The sequence below is a fragment of the Neopelma chrysocephalum genome, unplaced genomic scaffold, assembly GCF_003984885.1.
Source record: "Neopelma chrysocephalum unplaced genomic scaffold, ASM398488v2 Primary Assembly neopelma1_24, whole genome shotgun sequence".
Lineage (NCBI taxonomy): Eukaryota > Metazoa > Chordata > Aves > Passeriformes > Pipridae > Neopelma > Neopelma chrysocephalum.
Window position 1 is genome coordinate 34,926,045 of NW_020897693.1, and position 14,178 is coordinate 34,940,222.

Sequence of the window (14,178 nt, forward strand, 5' to 3'; positions counted from 1 at the left end):
GAAGCCCATGGCTACCATCAGGCCTGGTATCAGGAAATCAGAGACTCATCATTCCCTCCATGGCATGGGCTTGGGAGCCTTCTCCTGCCCCAGCCTGGAGGACATCTGAGTATTGGAGGAATGTGTCTCCAGAACAGGACCATCTCAGCCCTCAACATCAGACCCCTCCTGTGCATCCCCCTGTAACCAAAAAATTGCTCCATATCCTTGCTCTGGGGCTAGTGTTGGCTAGCAACATGGTTCTGCCTGTTCCACAGTGACTTCAACATAAAGATGAACACTTCCTTAAAGTGCTCAAGCTCAGCTTTCCCCAGAGCCCTCAGGTACTGCTTCTCAGCCATTTTCTGGGATTTTTTCTGGCAGATGCTATCTTCTCATTCCTGTGAGGGTGAGGAACTCTGCACATGGGTACTGTGTGCAGCTGGGAAGCACTCCAGGTTCTGACAGCATCAGCAGAAAGATTCCAGCTATGCTTCCTCTGGCCAAGAGCCAGAATTTCTGGAAGCTGTTGCCATGACATGATTGCAACCTTCATTTTTATTTTAAGACATCTTTGCCTTGTATTTACTTTATTCTCCTCAACACAAAGCAGTAAACAGACACTGCTGCTGCATTTCAGGTGGCTCTAAGATTAAACCAACTGGCCAAACCAACACAAAGCCTTTCAGCTGGCAGCCCAGACTAATGTGACACCACTGCTTGAATCATCCCTAGGAAACCTACTGACTTGTGGCCAACCTGACACAGGGAAAACCATGGATCCGATCTAGGGCAGAGGCAAGGCTGAAGAGAGCACCAGGATTAACCATCTGTTAGTGATGTGTTGGTGAAGGGAAAGGGGGAAAAGCCTCATGGTGTGACCAGCCCTCACCTCTGCTGCCCCTGCCCCTCCCTCTGCCCTTGCCCCTGCTCCTGCCCCTGCCCCTGCCCCTGCCCCTGGAGGGAGCCAAATCCATCACTGCCACAGCTGAACCAGACACAGCAGCGCAGGAGGAGCGAGCAGTGCCAGACCTGGCTAGTACAGGCACAGCAAATAGGATCTCAGGCAAATAAGCCCAAGAGGCCTATGCCAGCTGTCACCTAACTAGGGTGGGTAGTCAGAGGAGGGAAGATAAGCCAGCTAAAAAACAGAGTAGGTTCATGGGTGTTGGTGCTCCAACTAGCCCAAAGTAACTTGGGGCAGGGTGGCATACCTGTGCTGCTGCACACCCAGGCTTCACTTCAGGGACGTACCCTGCCAGCCCTTACCAAAGGCAGAGATGTGTTGAAGCAAGGTTGAATCACTGTGAGAGCCCCAAAGCACATGTGACCAGTGGAGACAGCAATGGGCTGGTGCACAGAGAGAGACAGGTAGGGAGAGGCAGAGAGTGTGGCGTGAGTGCTCCCTGTGCTCAGGACTGCTGCATGGTCAGGGACAGGGATGGCTGGGAAGATCTAGTCCCCTTCTGGGTGGGTGTCCCAGCCGCGCTGCATGGCTTTCACCACAGCACTGTAGAGTTTGCTCCAAGCCTCCTGCACCTCTGGGCTGAAGGCAGTGCCAAGGCATTTCTCCAGCATGTACAGCAAGGACTCACCAACAGTCTGCAAACCAAACAGGGAGATGTCAAGCTCAGCATCAGTCCCTTGTCTCACTTCACCACCTTTTTTGACTTCTCCCATTGCAGGGCACCTGCTCCTCCTCCACTAGCAGTACCAGGCCTCCCATCCCTGGCAGCTCAGAGGGGACCCAGAGCCAGCCCGTCATCCCTTTCCCTGCCCTATGCAGGCCCTCATCCCACACACTGGGTGACTGGGGAGGGCAAGGCAGGGAGCAAGGGCTGACACCATGCATGCAACACCAGGGGAGAGAGACACATCCATCCTCCACGGCTCCCACATGCAAGTAGACGGCCCCATCCCTTGGCATAGCAGTGAAGCAGCAGAGCTGAGCAATGTCCCGATGTCAGGAGAGCAGGTCAGATCCCAGGCTGGATGCTTAGGGCCTGCCTTGATGCCTCTCAGGCTTCTCCACAGGGCACTGCTCCTCACAGAGCTATGAGCAACCCCATGCAGGGGCACCCACACACTGAGGGCAGGGCTGGTGGGGATCACTACCACAAACAAAAGGCACCCTGCTCCCACTGAAGAGGACAAAAACTAGCAGTATCAGGAGTGAGCCATGTGTTGGTTAGAAACCTTTTCTTCAACCTACCGTTCCCTGCTGAATTATCCAGCATTTCTGTCAATGTTTGCTGGCAGGAGAGGAGTAAGCAAGGGTTTAATATGGAAGATGCTCAGGTCTTACTGCCATGGAGGAAGAAGGGGCTGGGGTGCAGCAACCCCATCTCAGTGCAGACACAGAGAAGTGGATGCTCCCTTTTCCCGATGCGGCAAGGTTTGCCCAGAGCATTTGATGCAGAGATCCAGGGCAAAGGCTGAGCCTGAAGCCCTGTGTCACAGAAGAGACTGCAGTGCCCCAAACCATGGTCCTCTTCAAAGAGTGGAAATGCCTTGCGCCCATCTGTCCTTTCTCCCTGGGCTTACTGAGGAAGGGCAGAAAATGAGGGGACCTCAAGGGCTTCCCTCATTGGGCAAATGTCACTACATACTTATCAGCACCTTGGGTGGGATGCCGTGAGCCACCAGCTTTCTCTCCGGCCAGTTGAACCTAGGATAAGGATGGGGACAGCCAAGGGCTGCAGGCAGAGATGCACAAACACAGCTGCAACGGAACAAGAGAGGACACCTCACCGAGAAAGACTCAGTCTTCACACCAACTGCCTGGTGCTTCCTGCCAAGGTTGCAGAGATACTCTTCCAGGCAAGACAAGTTCTCCAGGTGGCTCACAGCAGCATCAATCACCAGCATCACCTGGTGCAGGAGCAGAAAGGCAGAATGGCATTAACAGCAAGAGGAACAAAGAGTCTGACTCTTCTACTTCACCCTTGTCAGCCTGACCCGCTCCCAGCCCAGCAGATGCCCTCTGAGCTTTCCTTTGCTCTACTGTGATCCGTGTGTCAAATCAGTGAGGCATGCTGGCAGCAGCACACACCACATCCTTCCATGGGACACTGCCAGAGATGCACAGCAAGCAGCACTGCTAACCACCCTGTCCTAGAGAGGGTAAACAGCCCTATAGCAGAGCAGCTGCAGGCTAAGACCTAATACAGATGCAGTCATTACAACTGTTAGAACCCCAGGACAACTGTATGGGAAGACTGGAAGTTGCTAGGACTGGAGTTTTCAACTAGGAGTTGCCAAGATGGCGCAATTGTGAATAAGGCCACTCTGATTCTAAGATCAGCCAAGGTATTTGAAGATATGGGGTGGATAGTACAGCCAGGTCTCTTGACTTGGGCTGGTAAAGTACATACCACATGGTCTCTCCCAGGAGCATCAAGAACCAAATGGAAACAGGACAGAGAAATGTAATGAAGGATGAAGGGAACAGACATACAAAATTAGAAGAAGAGATTAAAGCCAGGGCATGGTTATCTTGGCAAAGCCAAGGGGTAATAGAATTGTGCCCTATAATTTCAACAGGGAATTTATCTCCAACAAGAGCAAATAGCTATGTCAGCTCAAAGCAATAATAGAAGTAAAAATGGACTTAACTTTGCCAACAAACAGAGGCTGGAAAACAATAAAATGCTTGCAGCTATCAGAGGAGCACAGTCCTGAAACAGCCTCTTACAAGGAATAAAGACAGGCAAGCAAGGCACCAAACTGGTTTAAGATGGAGCCAGGCAGTTTATGAAAGCATCTGCAAGCCAAGGCTGTGCTCAGAGGCTCTCTGAGAGATGTTGTGGGCCTTCTGGCTCTGCAGCTGCACCAAGAGCCTCTCCACATTAATGGGTCCATGCAAGCCTGGTCCACTGTCCAGCTCTGTGCCAACTCCTGGTCAGCATGTGGCCAAGCAGAGGGCTTCAGTCCTTGTCTGGACAGAAGTGAGCTCCTTGAGGCAGCTCACTCAGGTAGGAGAAGGAGGCTTCCAGCTTTCACAGGAGGCAATTCACTCTCAGACAAGGGCATGAAAATCAGCATGGTGCTTCTTAGCCACCACAACCCGCATCCTCATCCCCTCCCCACTGTTGTAGGACATTTTGTCCTGGCAATAGTGCCTTCTGCTAGCAAAAATAACCCCTGCAGTTGCCATCTCAGGAGGAAACTTCCCATGCATTCCCTGCTAAGACACACCACAGTCTCAAGTCATTGCCTAAGGGCTTCTTCCTCCATGGAGACTGTGCTCCAGCCATGCCATAGCACCTCTCTCACCTTCCTGATGTGATCCAGGAACTCAGGGGCAGAGAGGCACTCCTGAGGGCTGGCAAACTGCTTGCAGTTGTACTGGAAAAGGGGCAACAGGTCAGGATCCAAGTCAAACAATCTGCAAAAGCAAGAAAGAACCCCCATCTTCTCACTTCCTCAGCTTTATTTAAAGCCCTACTCACCCCAGGAACAACCCCATCAGCAGCACAACCACAGCCCCCTTTTACCTCCCTTCCCACCTACTGAACCCTCCCACCTGTAAAGGATTCAAAAGTTTTGAAAAGTTTTGGTTTTGGGCAATCCAGATTAGCTATAGGCAAAAACCTCTCTACTTCCCTGGCCCACAACTCCAGCTCTCAGATACATGTCTATGGCACCTGAGGACCAGTCCCAGCTCAATGGAGTTCCTCCCAGCCTAGCCCTTCTCCCCAGAGTCTTGGTTGTTGGCTCAACTCTTCCCATTCCCACTTCTTGATCCCCTTGAACCCAAAAGCTCACAAATCAGGGAAGATCTCCAAGCTCCAGCAGCTGTCTGGAGCAAGGGGACATGCACAAACTCAGACACTCTCTGATACCTTCACCAGCTCCCATCCCACCCCCCCGCCCCTGCTCCATCTTCCCTGCCCCTGCATGTCAGGCACATATAAGCCTCAATAGCAGTCATCCAGGTAGATCTAACAGGCCACAGGGAATTCAGGCAAGACAGTCTCTCTTCTCATCATCCTGTACATTAAACTACTGCATCCCTGTCCCCCCACATTGCTGTCACTGCTCTAGTCCTGCTCTGGGAGGATCCCACTTGTTCGGAAGCTGCTCATCAACTCTCCAACTGTTCTTTTTAAATGACTTTTCATTGATTTTTCCTTTTTCTCTTCACATAATTGATATATTAATCTGTTTAGCACAGGCAAGAAGCTAGGTATCAGTCATTCCCCCCGGCACACCATTTCCTCTGCCCTGACACTGAATTCCTCCCCGGCGGCCAAATCTGTGCCTGGGGCTGTGCAGCAGTTCCCTGATCAGAGAACGGTCAGGCGGCCCCTTCCATACGCTTCCCAGAGCCGAGGGTGCAAGCAGCCCTTCAAACAGCAGAAGTCGTGGTGACAAGGCAGGGGATCAGCGGGCAGAAACGCACAAACCCTGCCCGCCGCTTCTCTCTCACCCTCCGTCTCCGCGTAACAAAGTTCTCACTGGCAGAGGGTGGGAAAGGCGGGGGAGCAGCGCGGAGCGGAGCCCAGCACTGCCCCACGCCGCTGCCCCATGGCATCCGCGGCTGGGCGACGGAGGGGCTTCGGCCCCGGTTGCTCTCGGGAGCGGAGAGAGGCCAGAGGAAGGGAGCTCTCTGGGAGCCGTCGCCAAGCACAGGGAAGCGTTTCTCTCCAAGAAGCGGACCCCGTCCATCCCTCCCGCACGGGTCGGTCCGGGGTGCCGGTGTCCGCATCGCGCCGCCGCGCTCACCTGGCGAAGAGGACGAGGCCGTGCTGCTCGGGGCTGCCGCTTACCCGCCGCCAGCTCTCCCGGATCAGCGCTCGCTGCCCGCCCGTCAGCGGCATCCCACTCTCCATGGCGGGGGCCCTGCCTCTCGCCGCCCGAGGCGAGACGAGGCGCTGGTACCGCGGGCTCCGCGAGCGGAGGGGCCGGCGAGCGGCAGCCGCCCGCCCCTCGCTCCGCCGGGGGGGCCCTGCCCCCGCGGCCCCCGCGCCCCCCGCCCCGGCGGCATCCGCTCCCCGCTCGCCGCCCCTGCCCTGCCCCGCCCCGTCCCGCAGCCCCTCTGCATCACCCGCGGCTGCCCCGGCCGGGGAAGGAAGAGCTCACCGAGTATTTCCCATTCGGGGGAAGGAAGAAAAACGAAATTCAAAATCCCCAAACCTCCTTATCCCGGGTCCGCAGGGCAGAGCAGAAAGTTCAGCTCATTCACGGTTGACATTTCCCGTCGACCTGATTTTACGAGCGAAGCAGCACCGCAGAGCCGTGCCAGCGAGGGGACCACCGGGACCCGGACGCTTTCCCTCACCATTCAGCACAGCTCCTTCTGAGTGTAACTTTGCTTGGGAGGGCCTCAGCGATGCTCCGCCATCCTCTTGCTCTTGGCCACTTCCACTGAGACTGGATGCCACGCAGCCACCTGCTATTTCCATAGGCAGACGCAGTCTAGACACTGCAAAGTACGTATTTAATTTGGGGCTAATTAAGACAGCTAAACCAGACAAAGTTGTTAATAACAGATCGGAATACATATCATCTTTGTCAATTGTGTTCAGGATGCACAGATTCTCTTTCTTGTTCAGACACTGCTTAATTTGGCCCCAGGATGTAGGCAGCACAGAGGAAACAAAGCAAGAAGGGGCAAATGAGGTCTCAAGCAGCACAACAGAAGTCAGGAAAGTTAAGGTTTTCATAAGGATGCAAGCAATACAAAAGCACAAATATTACTGAAACCATTGCAGTCTGCACAAAAATAACAGTTGTGCTGATCTTGTTACAAGTTCTGTTTCTGTACATCAGACATAATTATTTCTTGTAATCAGGAGAGAAGACAACAGCCTCCAACACAACCCAAGAACACATTGACTCAGTGTAGGCATAAAGGAGTACTGAAAATAATGTCTGGGAGGAGACAAGTTCAAAGGCACAATGCTACATTCCAACCCCAGCTTGTCTCCCAGGGGTCTTTCTCCTATAGAGCTGGAGTGACAGCACTGACTGCAGTGACAGCAGTAAGCCACCCGAGATGGCTCTGCAAGTGTCAGAATAAATTACCCGTTTCCTCAGGATTTTGAGACCTCGTATTTTCAGTGCAGACCAGACAAGATGCTGCATAGGAAAAGCTCCACAAGGGTTAGAGGAGGCTGAAGAACCCTGTCCTAAAGCTGGGCTCTTGAAGGAAGAGTCCAACAAACTCAGAAAAACATTGAACTGTCAGATCACTGAGCCAGAAAACAAATGATGTCACAAGTACACTGTGTGTTAAATGCCATTGCTAGAAAAGACTTAATTAATGTCAAAGGTTCCAAGTCCTGGGAAAATGCAAATGGCTTCTGTTAAATCATGACTCCTCTTAGAAATACAGCATTTTACCTTTCAAACTAAGAAAACCCCAAAAAGCATACCATCTCTACACATCTATATTCTTAGAGAACAGGGGATAAATTGAAAGCATTCAATAATAAAGAAAAGTCATGAGATGAAGGGCCATCTCATAGCTGGGGAGTCAAAACACACAACCTGCCAGCCTGCAGTGCTTCCTGCTGCTGGCCACCATCTTCTAGTCCAGGACAAGTTCCCACTAAAAACAGTGTCTTAGCTGTGTGGTTGCAAAGGGAACGTTCCCACTGGGCAGTGATGATAAATCACTGTGATGGTAACTGCTGAAACTGCAAGGAGCCTGAAAGGGCAGCTAGGAAAGCAGCGGGAAATACCGGGTTAATCTGAGCAGGGCAAACGTTGGCCCAGTAGTGCCAACGCAAACACTAACCTTTATCTATCTTGCAGCTGATCGAGCACACCAGCAAAGAGCATGAAGTGTCATCATGTGTCATCTGCACAAGGTACTCTGACATTTCAACCAGTTGTCAACCACACAGCTGTCGAGCTTCACCAGAGCCTGGCTGGACAGTACAGCCTGGCGCTGCTAACAAGAAAGGGTAGAAGAACAGATAGGCAGTGGGCTTGCCTAATCCCCTTCTTTCTCCTTGTCCCCAGTCTGAAAACATCAGGAGTCATCCTTTCCAGTGCCCCATCCTTTCATCTCCATCCTGGAGAGTCATCCCAGGCCACAGGATACTGAGGAGCAGAGTTGACGCACATATGTGAAGTCAGAGCAGCAAACAAGGCTGAGTATTTGCCTAGCAACATTTTGAGTACATTCAGACCTGGCTGATAGTGGAGGAAGAGAAATACCTCAAAAACAAGTTGTTTTAGTTAAGAGTGATCAGCTCCTGCAGATTAGTTGGGATGTAGGACACCTTTCCTTGCATCCACATAGGCACTATATCAGCTACCCTGCCCCAGGGCAAAAACAAAGTAGAGGTTCAGCCATTGCTCCTGATGGCAAGGGTGTCTCAGACAATACCAGTGAAGCCATGATGGCAAGAGAAAATGGTGAATCTTGTCCCAAGCCTTCCCCCTGCACCTTCCCTCTGTGCTGCAGATGGTGGCTGCACGCTGAGCGTGCGCAGACAAAGCACAAGGGTCAGAACACACCAGACATAACGGCAGCAATGAGACTGCTCAGCACGACATGCCTTCCTTCCATGAGAAATACAGGTACCCCAGCTGATGAAAGGGGCAATGTGCTGGCCATACCCTCCTGCTGGCACCCAAACCTCACGCTGGTATGACAGCAGTCTAAGAACTCTTAATTTCTTCCCTGCTTCCCTCAGCAACAGCTCCTTCTGGGCTGGATACATTCGGGAGCAGTTTCCCCACCTTCCCTGACTCTCTGAACGGTGAATCCATCCCTTTGCTGCCTTTTGGCACTGGCGCATGTTCCCTCCCTTAATAAAACCAGGATTTTTTAACCTGTACAGCACAGGTCTTCCAGCACAGGAGGAAGGAGCTGCAAGGAGGGACTTGATGTGTGAGACAGAGGTAAGAAACATATGAACCACCATTCACATGACTTGAAAGAGCAAGGGTTTGGGAGACATGGTGCTCTTCTCTGTGTGCAAAGCAGCTTCTCCCTTGCAGCTACGTGGCTGTCAGTGGAGTTCCTACTGCTGTCACAGCACTGAGGTTCTGAGACCACAAGTGGAGTCCAGAGAGGATTTAAAGTACAACGAAAAACAAACAAGGAAACCTCCCTTCTTGTTCCAAATGTTTTGTGAGCCTTCAAGCATGAGAATCTCAGCAAGAGGTTGACCACTGCAAATGTTTCCATGGTCGGAGGGTTTCCTGCGATGCTTTCCAGCTCCCTTGGCTTCATGCACCTAACCTGTCAGCTCAGCTCTTTTCTGAGCTGTTCTTGGATTTCTACAAGACCATCCCTAGAACTCTCGTGAGTGAAAAACAACTGGGTCAGCAGCATAGACTGCTCCAAAATCATCTGTAGACTACTTAGAGAAAGGGGAGGGAAGTTTCTGGAGAAACTCACTGACATGCAAAGAGGATGGTAACACTCTTTTGTGCTTTAGGAGAACACATTTATGTTTTTAGTTTGCAGTGAGTCTCATTATTGTAATCTATAGCCCCTTCAAGTTACAGTACCAACACTCATAACTGCCCTTGCCAAGTGTCAGCTTCACTTGTTCTCTGTCTCAGTTTACCACATGGAAAGAAACTTGCCCAATCTCATAAAACAGTGTGACAGAACTAAGAATAAGCTCACAAATGCCAGTCCCCAGCCCTGAAGTCAGGGTTCACAGCACCTGGAGAACAACCCTTCCTGCCCAGAGAGGCCCTATCTGCCTGGCCCAGGAACAACTGCTTTGCATGTGCTGCTGTGGCACCATCAGTTTTCATCCCAGCTGCTGTACTAACAAACCCATATCCCCCTTTGAACTTGTGCTCATTTCCAATTCTACATCTGTGAGTCTTCATGAATAATGATACTCTGATCTAGCTGCCTCAGGCTCCCTGCTCACTTTTTATACAAACTCCTGGGCTTGCCTAATCCCCTTCTTTCTTCTTGTCCCCAGTCTGAAAACCTCAGACCGTGACAGCTCCTGTTTTTCCAGACTCCCATCCCCATCCTCAGGTGGGATCAGAACTCATGCAATGCTCCCAGCAGTCTTCTCAAGCTATCCCCTCAGGCCATGATGTGGCACAGCTCAGTAGCAAAGCAAGTCACGAAATACAGTTGCATAACAAGAATCAAAAGCAATGCAGGAGGGAATAATCTTGTCCATAAAATGATTAAGGCAAGCTGCAGAGCTTGCTGGCTGCCACCATGACTGTGGAGAGGACAGGGCAGCACTACCAACCTTGGGGATCTGGGCTAAGGGAAGAGGGATAGGCAGAGGGAGAAGGAGCAATGTATGGGAGAGGATTCAGTAGCAGAATAAAATGAAAACTCCTTTTGACTTTAATTTGCTACTAGATATTGCCAGTTTTATCTTGAATCTCCTGTGGCCAGCAGGTGAAAACACTACAAGGATGACAGGGCACGAACTGGTGAGAGAAGCCAAACGGGACGACACCAGGTTGTTGGACCAGGTCTGGCACTTGAGAGATGCTCAGACCTTATCCCAGTTATTACTCACCTTGTGCTGTCTAGCACAGTGATAATCCATCACCACCAGGCTGATCTTCCAAGAAGCAAACTCTGCCTTTTGTAAGTCACTCTACCAAAGTGAGTTCACAGAGTATATCAACCATGTCAGTCTTGACACACAAGATGAATTTTGTCATAAGACACAACTACAGATGTGTACGCACTCCAAGCTGGTGGGATGCAAGCACCTGTGGTCCCAAAGCTCTCCAGCCTCATCTGCTTAGCATGGTGCTCTAGCTAATATGCCTGACAACATTGTGTTAGCACAGTTACCTGGCTTCTGTCCTACCTAGGAATGGTGCACATGGTCTTGGGTCTTCCTCTGATAGTCCTTATGCTTCTGGACTGGATCGTCCTTCGGCTGCTGAAACATCATGGCAAAAGCTTGGTGAAAGGATGCTTTACTCAATGTGGACCCTCCTCTGTAGTTTTCCTGCTGTGAGTTTGACTTGTTTCAGAAGCGCTGCTGGTGCTGATCTCTGATTTGTCATTGATCATCTTCTCTCTGATCTCCACTCCATCTGTTCTCTCCCTCCTTCGTGCACTTTAAATTGACACTATTGATTAAACCATCTCCTACAAACATTTGACCTACAGTGGTTGTCTACAGGAATAGCATTTTTTACATGATCTTTTCAAACAAAGATTTTATATTTCATTGCACCCATTCCTTCATGGCAGGGCTGTGCCAGCATTCCCACCTTTCAGCTTTGCACTCAGCCATCTGGTCTCATAGCAAACCCCATGTGTTATTCCTTCTATGTGCAGGATCCTTTCCTGCTTGAGGTCTTCTCCTCCTCACCTATCTAAGCCATTCTAGTTTTGGGGTTTTGTCAAAAATTATTTTCCAGTTCAGTGAGGAATTTTGCACCTGCAAACTCCAGAGTCAAAGAGGCCTAAATGTTGAATAAATACTGAGGTTCTATCTTGAGGAGAATGATGTACTATGTCATATCACAAAGCACTTCCCAATCCCTTAGTAACTAAATAGGATGTTAAACAGCAACTGTTAGCAGTAGAGAGTTAAAATCAGCAGGCACAGATGCAGTCCTACAAGAGGTGCCTGAGGGTATCTCCAACCTCCTTGCTGTTAATTTTATTTTTTTAATAATGCTCAAAACAAAGGTATTTCAGAAGACTTGGAGTATAAAATGTGGTAATACTCAGAAAGACCAAACAGAATGATTAAGGAAAAAACTAACTAGCCTGATAAAAACCGGCATAGAAGAAAAATAACCCAGTAGGGCATTTATTATAAAAGTGTTTGAAGTTGTGTGGGTCACAACTTTTCAGTGACCCATCAGTTCATGCCTTTCCATCTCTGCCAAGTAGCAATCTAACTCTTGATGCATCTCTTACTACCTATGTCCTGACAGTTTTTCATTAACTTTGATATTGCTCTTTATGCCTTCATTTTGAGAAGCAGCCTTTTTTCTTTCCCCCTCCACATGACTCTCTCATAGCAGCCCTCAGTAACCTGCATTCTCACTTTCTGGATGCTTCTCTCTCATATTTGAAGTTAATTAATAACTTCTTACTCAGCTTCTTTTGTTTGGCTTCTTTAGCTATTCCTGGCCTTGCCTTACACTGGGATAGGTGGTGCTTGTGCTCTTGTTGACTTTTATTTAAATATTGCTTCTCAGACTTGTTTCCAATGGGGTTTTGCCTGGAAGTTATTGAATTGTTTAAACTCACTTTCTTCAGCTGCACTCGGGCTGCGCTTATTTGCCTCTTTTCACACAGTTCATAAATCTTAAAGTTCACAGAATCATAGAATTGTTAAGGTTGGAAAAGACCTCCAAGATCATTGAGTCCAACTGTTAACCATTAACTGTCCGCTGCCAGGTTCACCACTAAACCATGTCCCCAAGTGCCACATCTACATGTTTTTTGAACACTTCAAGGGCTGGTAATTCCACCACTTCTCTGGCCAACCTGTTCCAATGCCTGACCACTCTCTCAGTGAAGAATTTTTTCCTAATATCCAATCTAAACCTGCCCTGGTACCAGGCCATTTCCTCTTGTCCTGTCACTTGTTACTTAAGAGAAGAGACCAACTCCCACCTGTCTACAACCTCCTTTCAGGTAGTTGTAGAGAGTGATAACGTCTCCCTTGAGCCTCCCCTTCTCCAGGCTAAACAACCCCAGCTCCCTGAGCTACTCCTCCTAAGATTGTGCTCCAGACCCTTCACCAGCTCTGTTGCCCTTCTCTGGACACAGTCCAGCACCTCAGTGTCTTTCTTGTAGTGAGGGACCCCAAAACTGAACACGGGATTCAAGGTACGACCTCGGCAGTGCTGAGTACAAGGGAACAATCACTGCCCTGGTCCTGCTGGCCACACTGTTTCTAATACAAGTCAAGATATACCATCTTATACATGTTCACATTCTCATCTTAACCAAGTCTCCCCAATTCTCAGCTAGCTTCATTCTCCACCTCATAACCAAATAGTTATTGTCCCTAAAGCATTGCAAGGGATCAGCACACTGCCAGGGTGGGACTCAGCTGATCCAACACAGATGCTTTCACATGGACAAGTAATCTAAACTCCCTTTTTGGTCAATGGAGAAGCCCAGGTACTTCATAACTACCTAATCCTAAAATACATGGTAAAAAAAACAGATCAGGTGAATGAAGCCTGAAGACTACCTTTTGTCAGCTGCATGACAGCAGGATGACTGGCTTTGGATGAAATCTAGAGATAAAGCAATGACTGCAAGAAGGGTAAAAATGGACAAAGCAATTTACAGCAATTGCGAGACTTGTTAGACTACACCCATTCTGATAAAGCACAAACTTTCTATTTCCAGAGCATGCATTACATGGGCCAGAGTTACAGAGTTAGTGATGGTGCATTAGAAAACAACTCCGAAATGTTCAACCACATTCTTGGCTGTAAACCAGGCAGCAGTGGTAGGTGTAGAGAAGATTTATTTCAGCATATCGAACTGGAGAGACTGATGTTGGAAGACAGTGTACAGTTTGGGAAATATATGGGTAAACTGAAGAAAATGAGAAGGGGCATGGGAAATCAACGGCCAGAGGAAGTAACCTTCAACTTGCATTGAAAGTTTCTATTTTGTTAGAAAATAGAAGATTAAGAAAGCAGCTTGAAGACAGAGCACAAAATCTATACTAAAACACCAGGTTGTAAAGCCTCGTTCTTGTTGAGGAACATGTAACAGGGTGATGGCTGGAATCTAGCAGCCTAGAAATCTGGCAGGTTCAAATCAAATATAAACTGGAATCGCTCACCAGTGTACGCCCACGTGAGATCACTTACCTACAGAAAGAAGCCATTCTTCCTTTAGAGGGCAGTGAGAAGTAAAGTTTTACTCCAGATATTATCAGCATTTTCTGAACAATACTTCATTCTTTTTCCTTTCAGTCATCTCCTTACATTCTAGCACAGCTTCTGTATCAGCAGTCCTTCCTTCCAGAACAACAGCCCTGATCAGACAATATCCAAAGACCAACTTGCAAGACGTCAATAGGCTTTTCAGAAGCCATTTAGTAGCCTATTGTATCACTCTGTACAGGACATAGTACAGTTCCTAGCTGTCCTGGCTTTACTTTAGCAGCCTTTGGAACATCTCTAAACAGACTGGTTGGCTCTTCTCCAGCACTGATCTGGGCATCAATGTGTAGCCCCAGATAAGGCAGCTGTACTTTGGTTTTTCCCATCTAGTTCCACCCCAAGCAATCCCCTATTACACTG

The 14,178-nt window shown here is 49.3% G+C and overlaps 1 protein-coding gene across 1 annotated transcript; it reads right to left on the reverse strand.

Annotated features, from left to right (window-relative positions):
• Positions 1-934: 934 nt before the first annotated feature.
• NGB (neuroglobin) lies at positions 935-5,894 on the reverse strand. The gene is made up of 4 exons (XM_027672384.1): positions 5,707-5,894; positions 4,255-4,366; positions 2,731-2,850; positions 935-1,581 (listed from the first exon to the last, which is right to left on the reverse strand). The coding sequence occupies exons 1-4, from the start codon at positions 5,811-5,813 to the stop codon at positions 1,435-1,437; spliced, it is 486 nt and encodes a 161-aa protein (XP_027528185.1). The 5' UTR covers positions 5,814-5,894; the 3' UTR covers positions 935-1,434.
• Between the last annotated feature and the right edge of the window lie 8,284 nt (positions 5,895-14,178).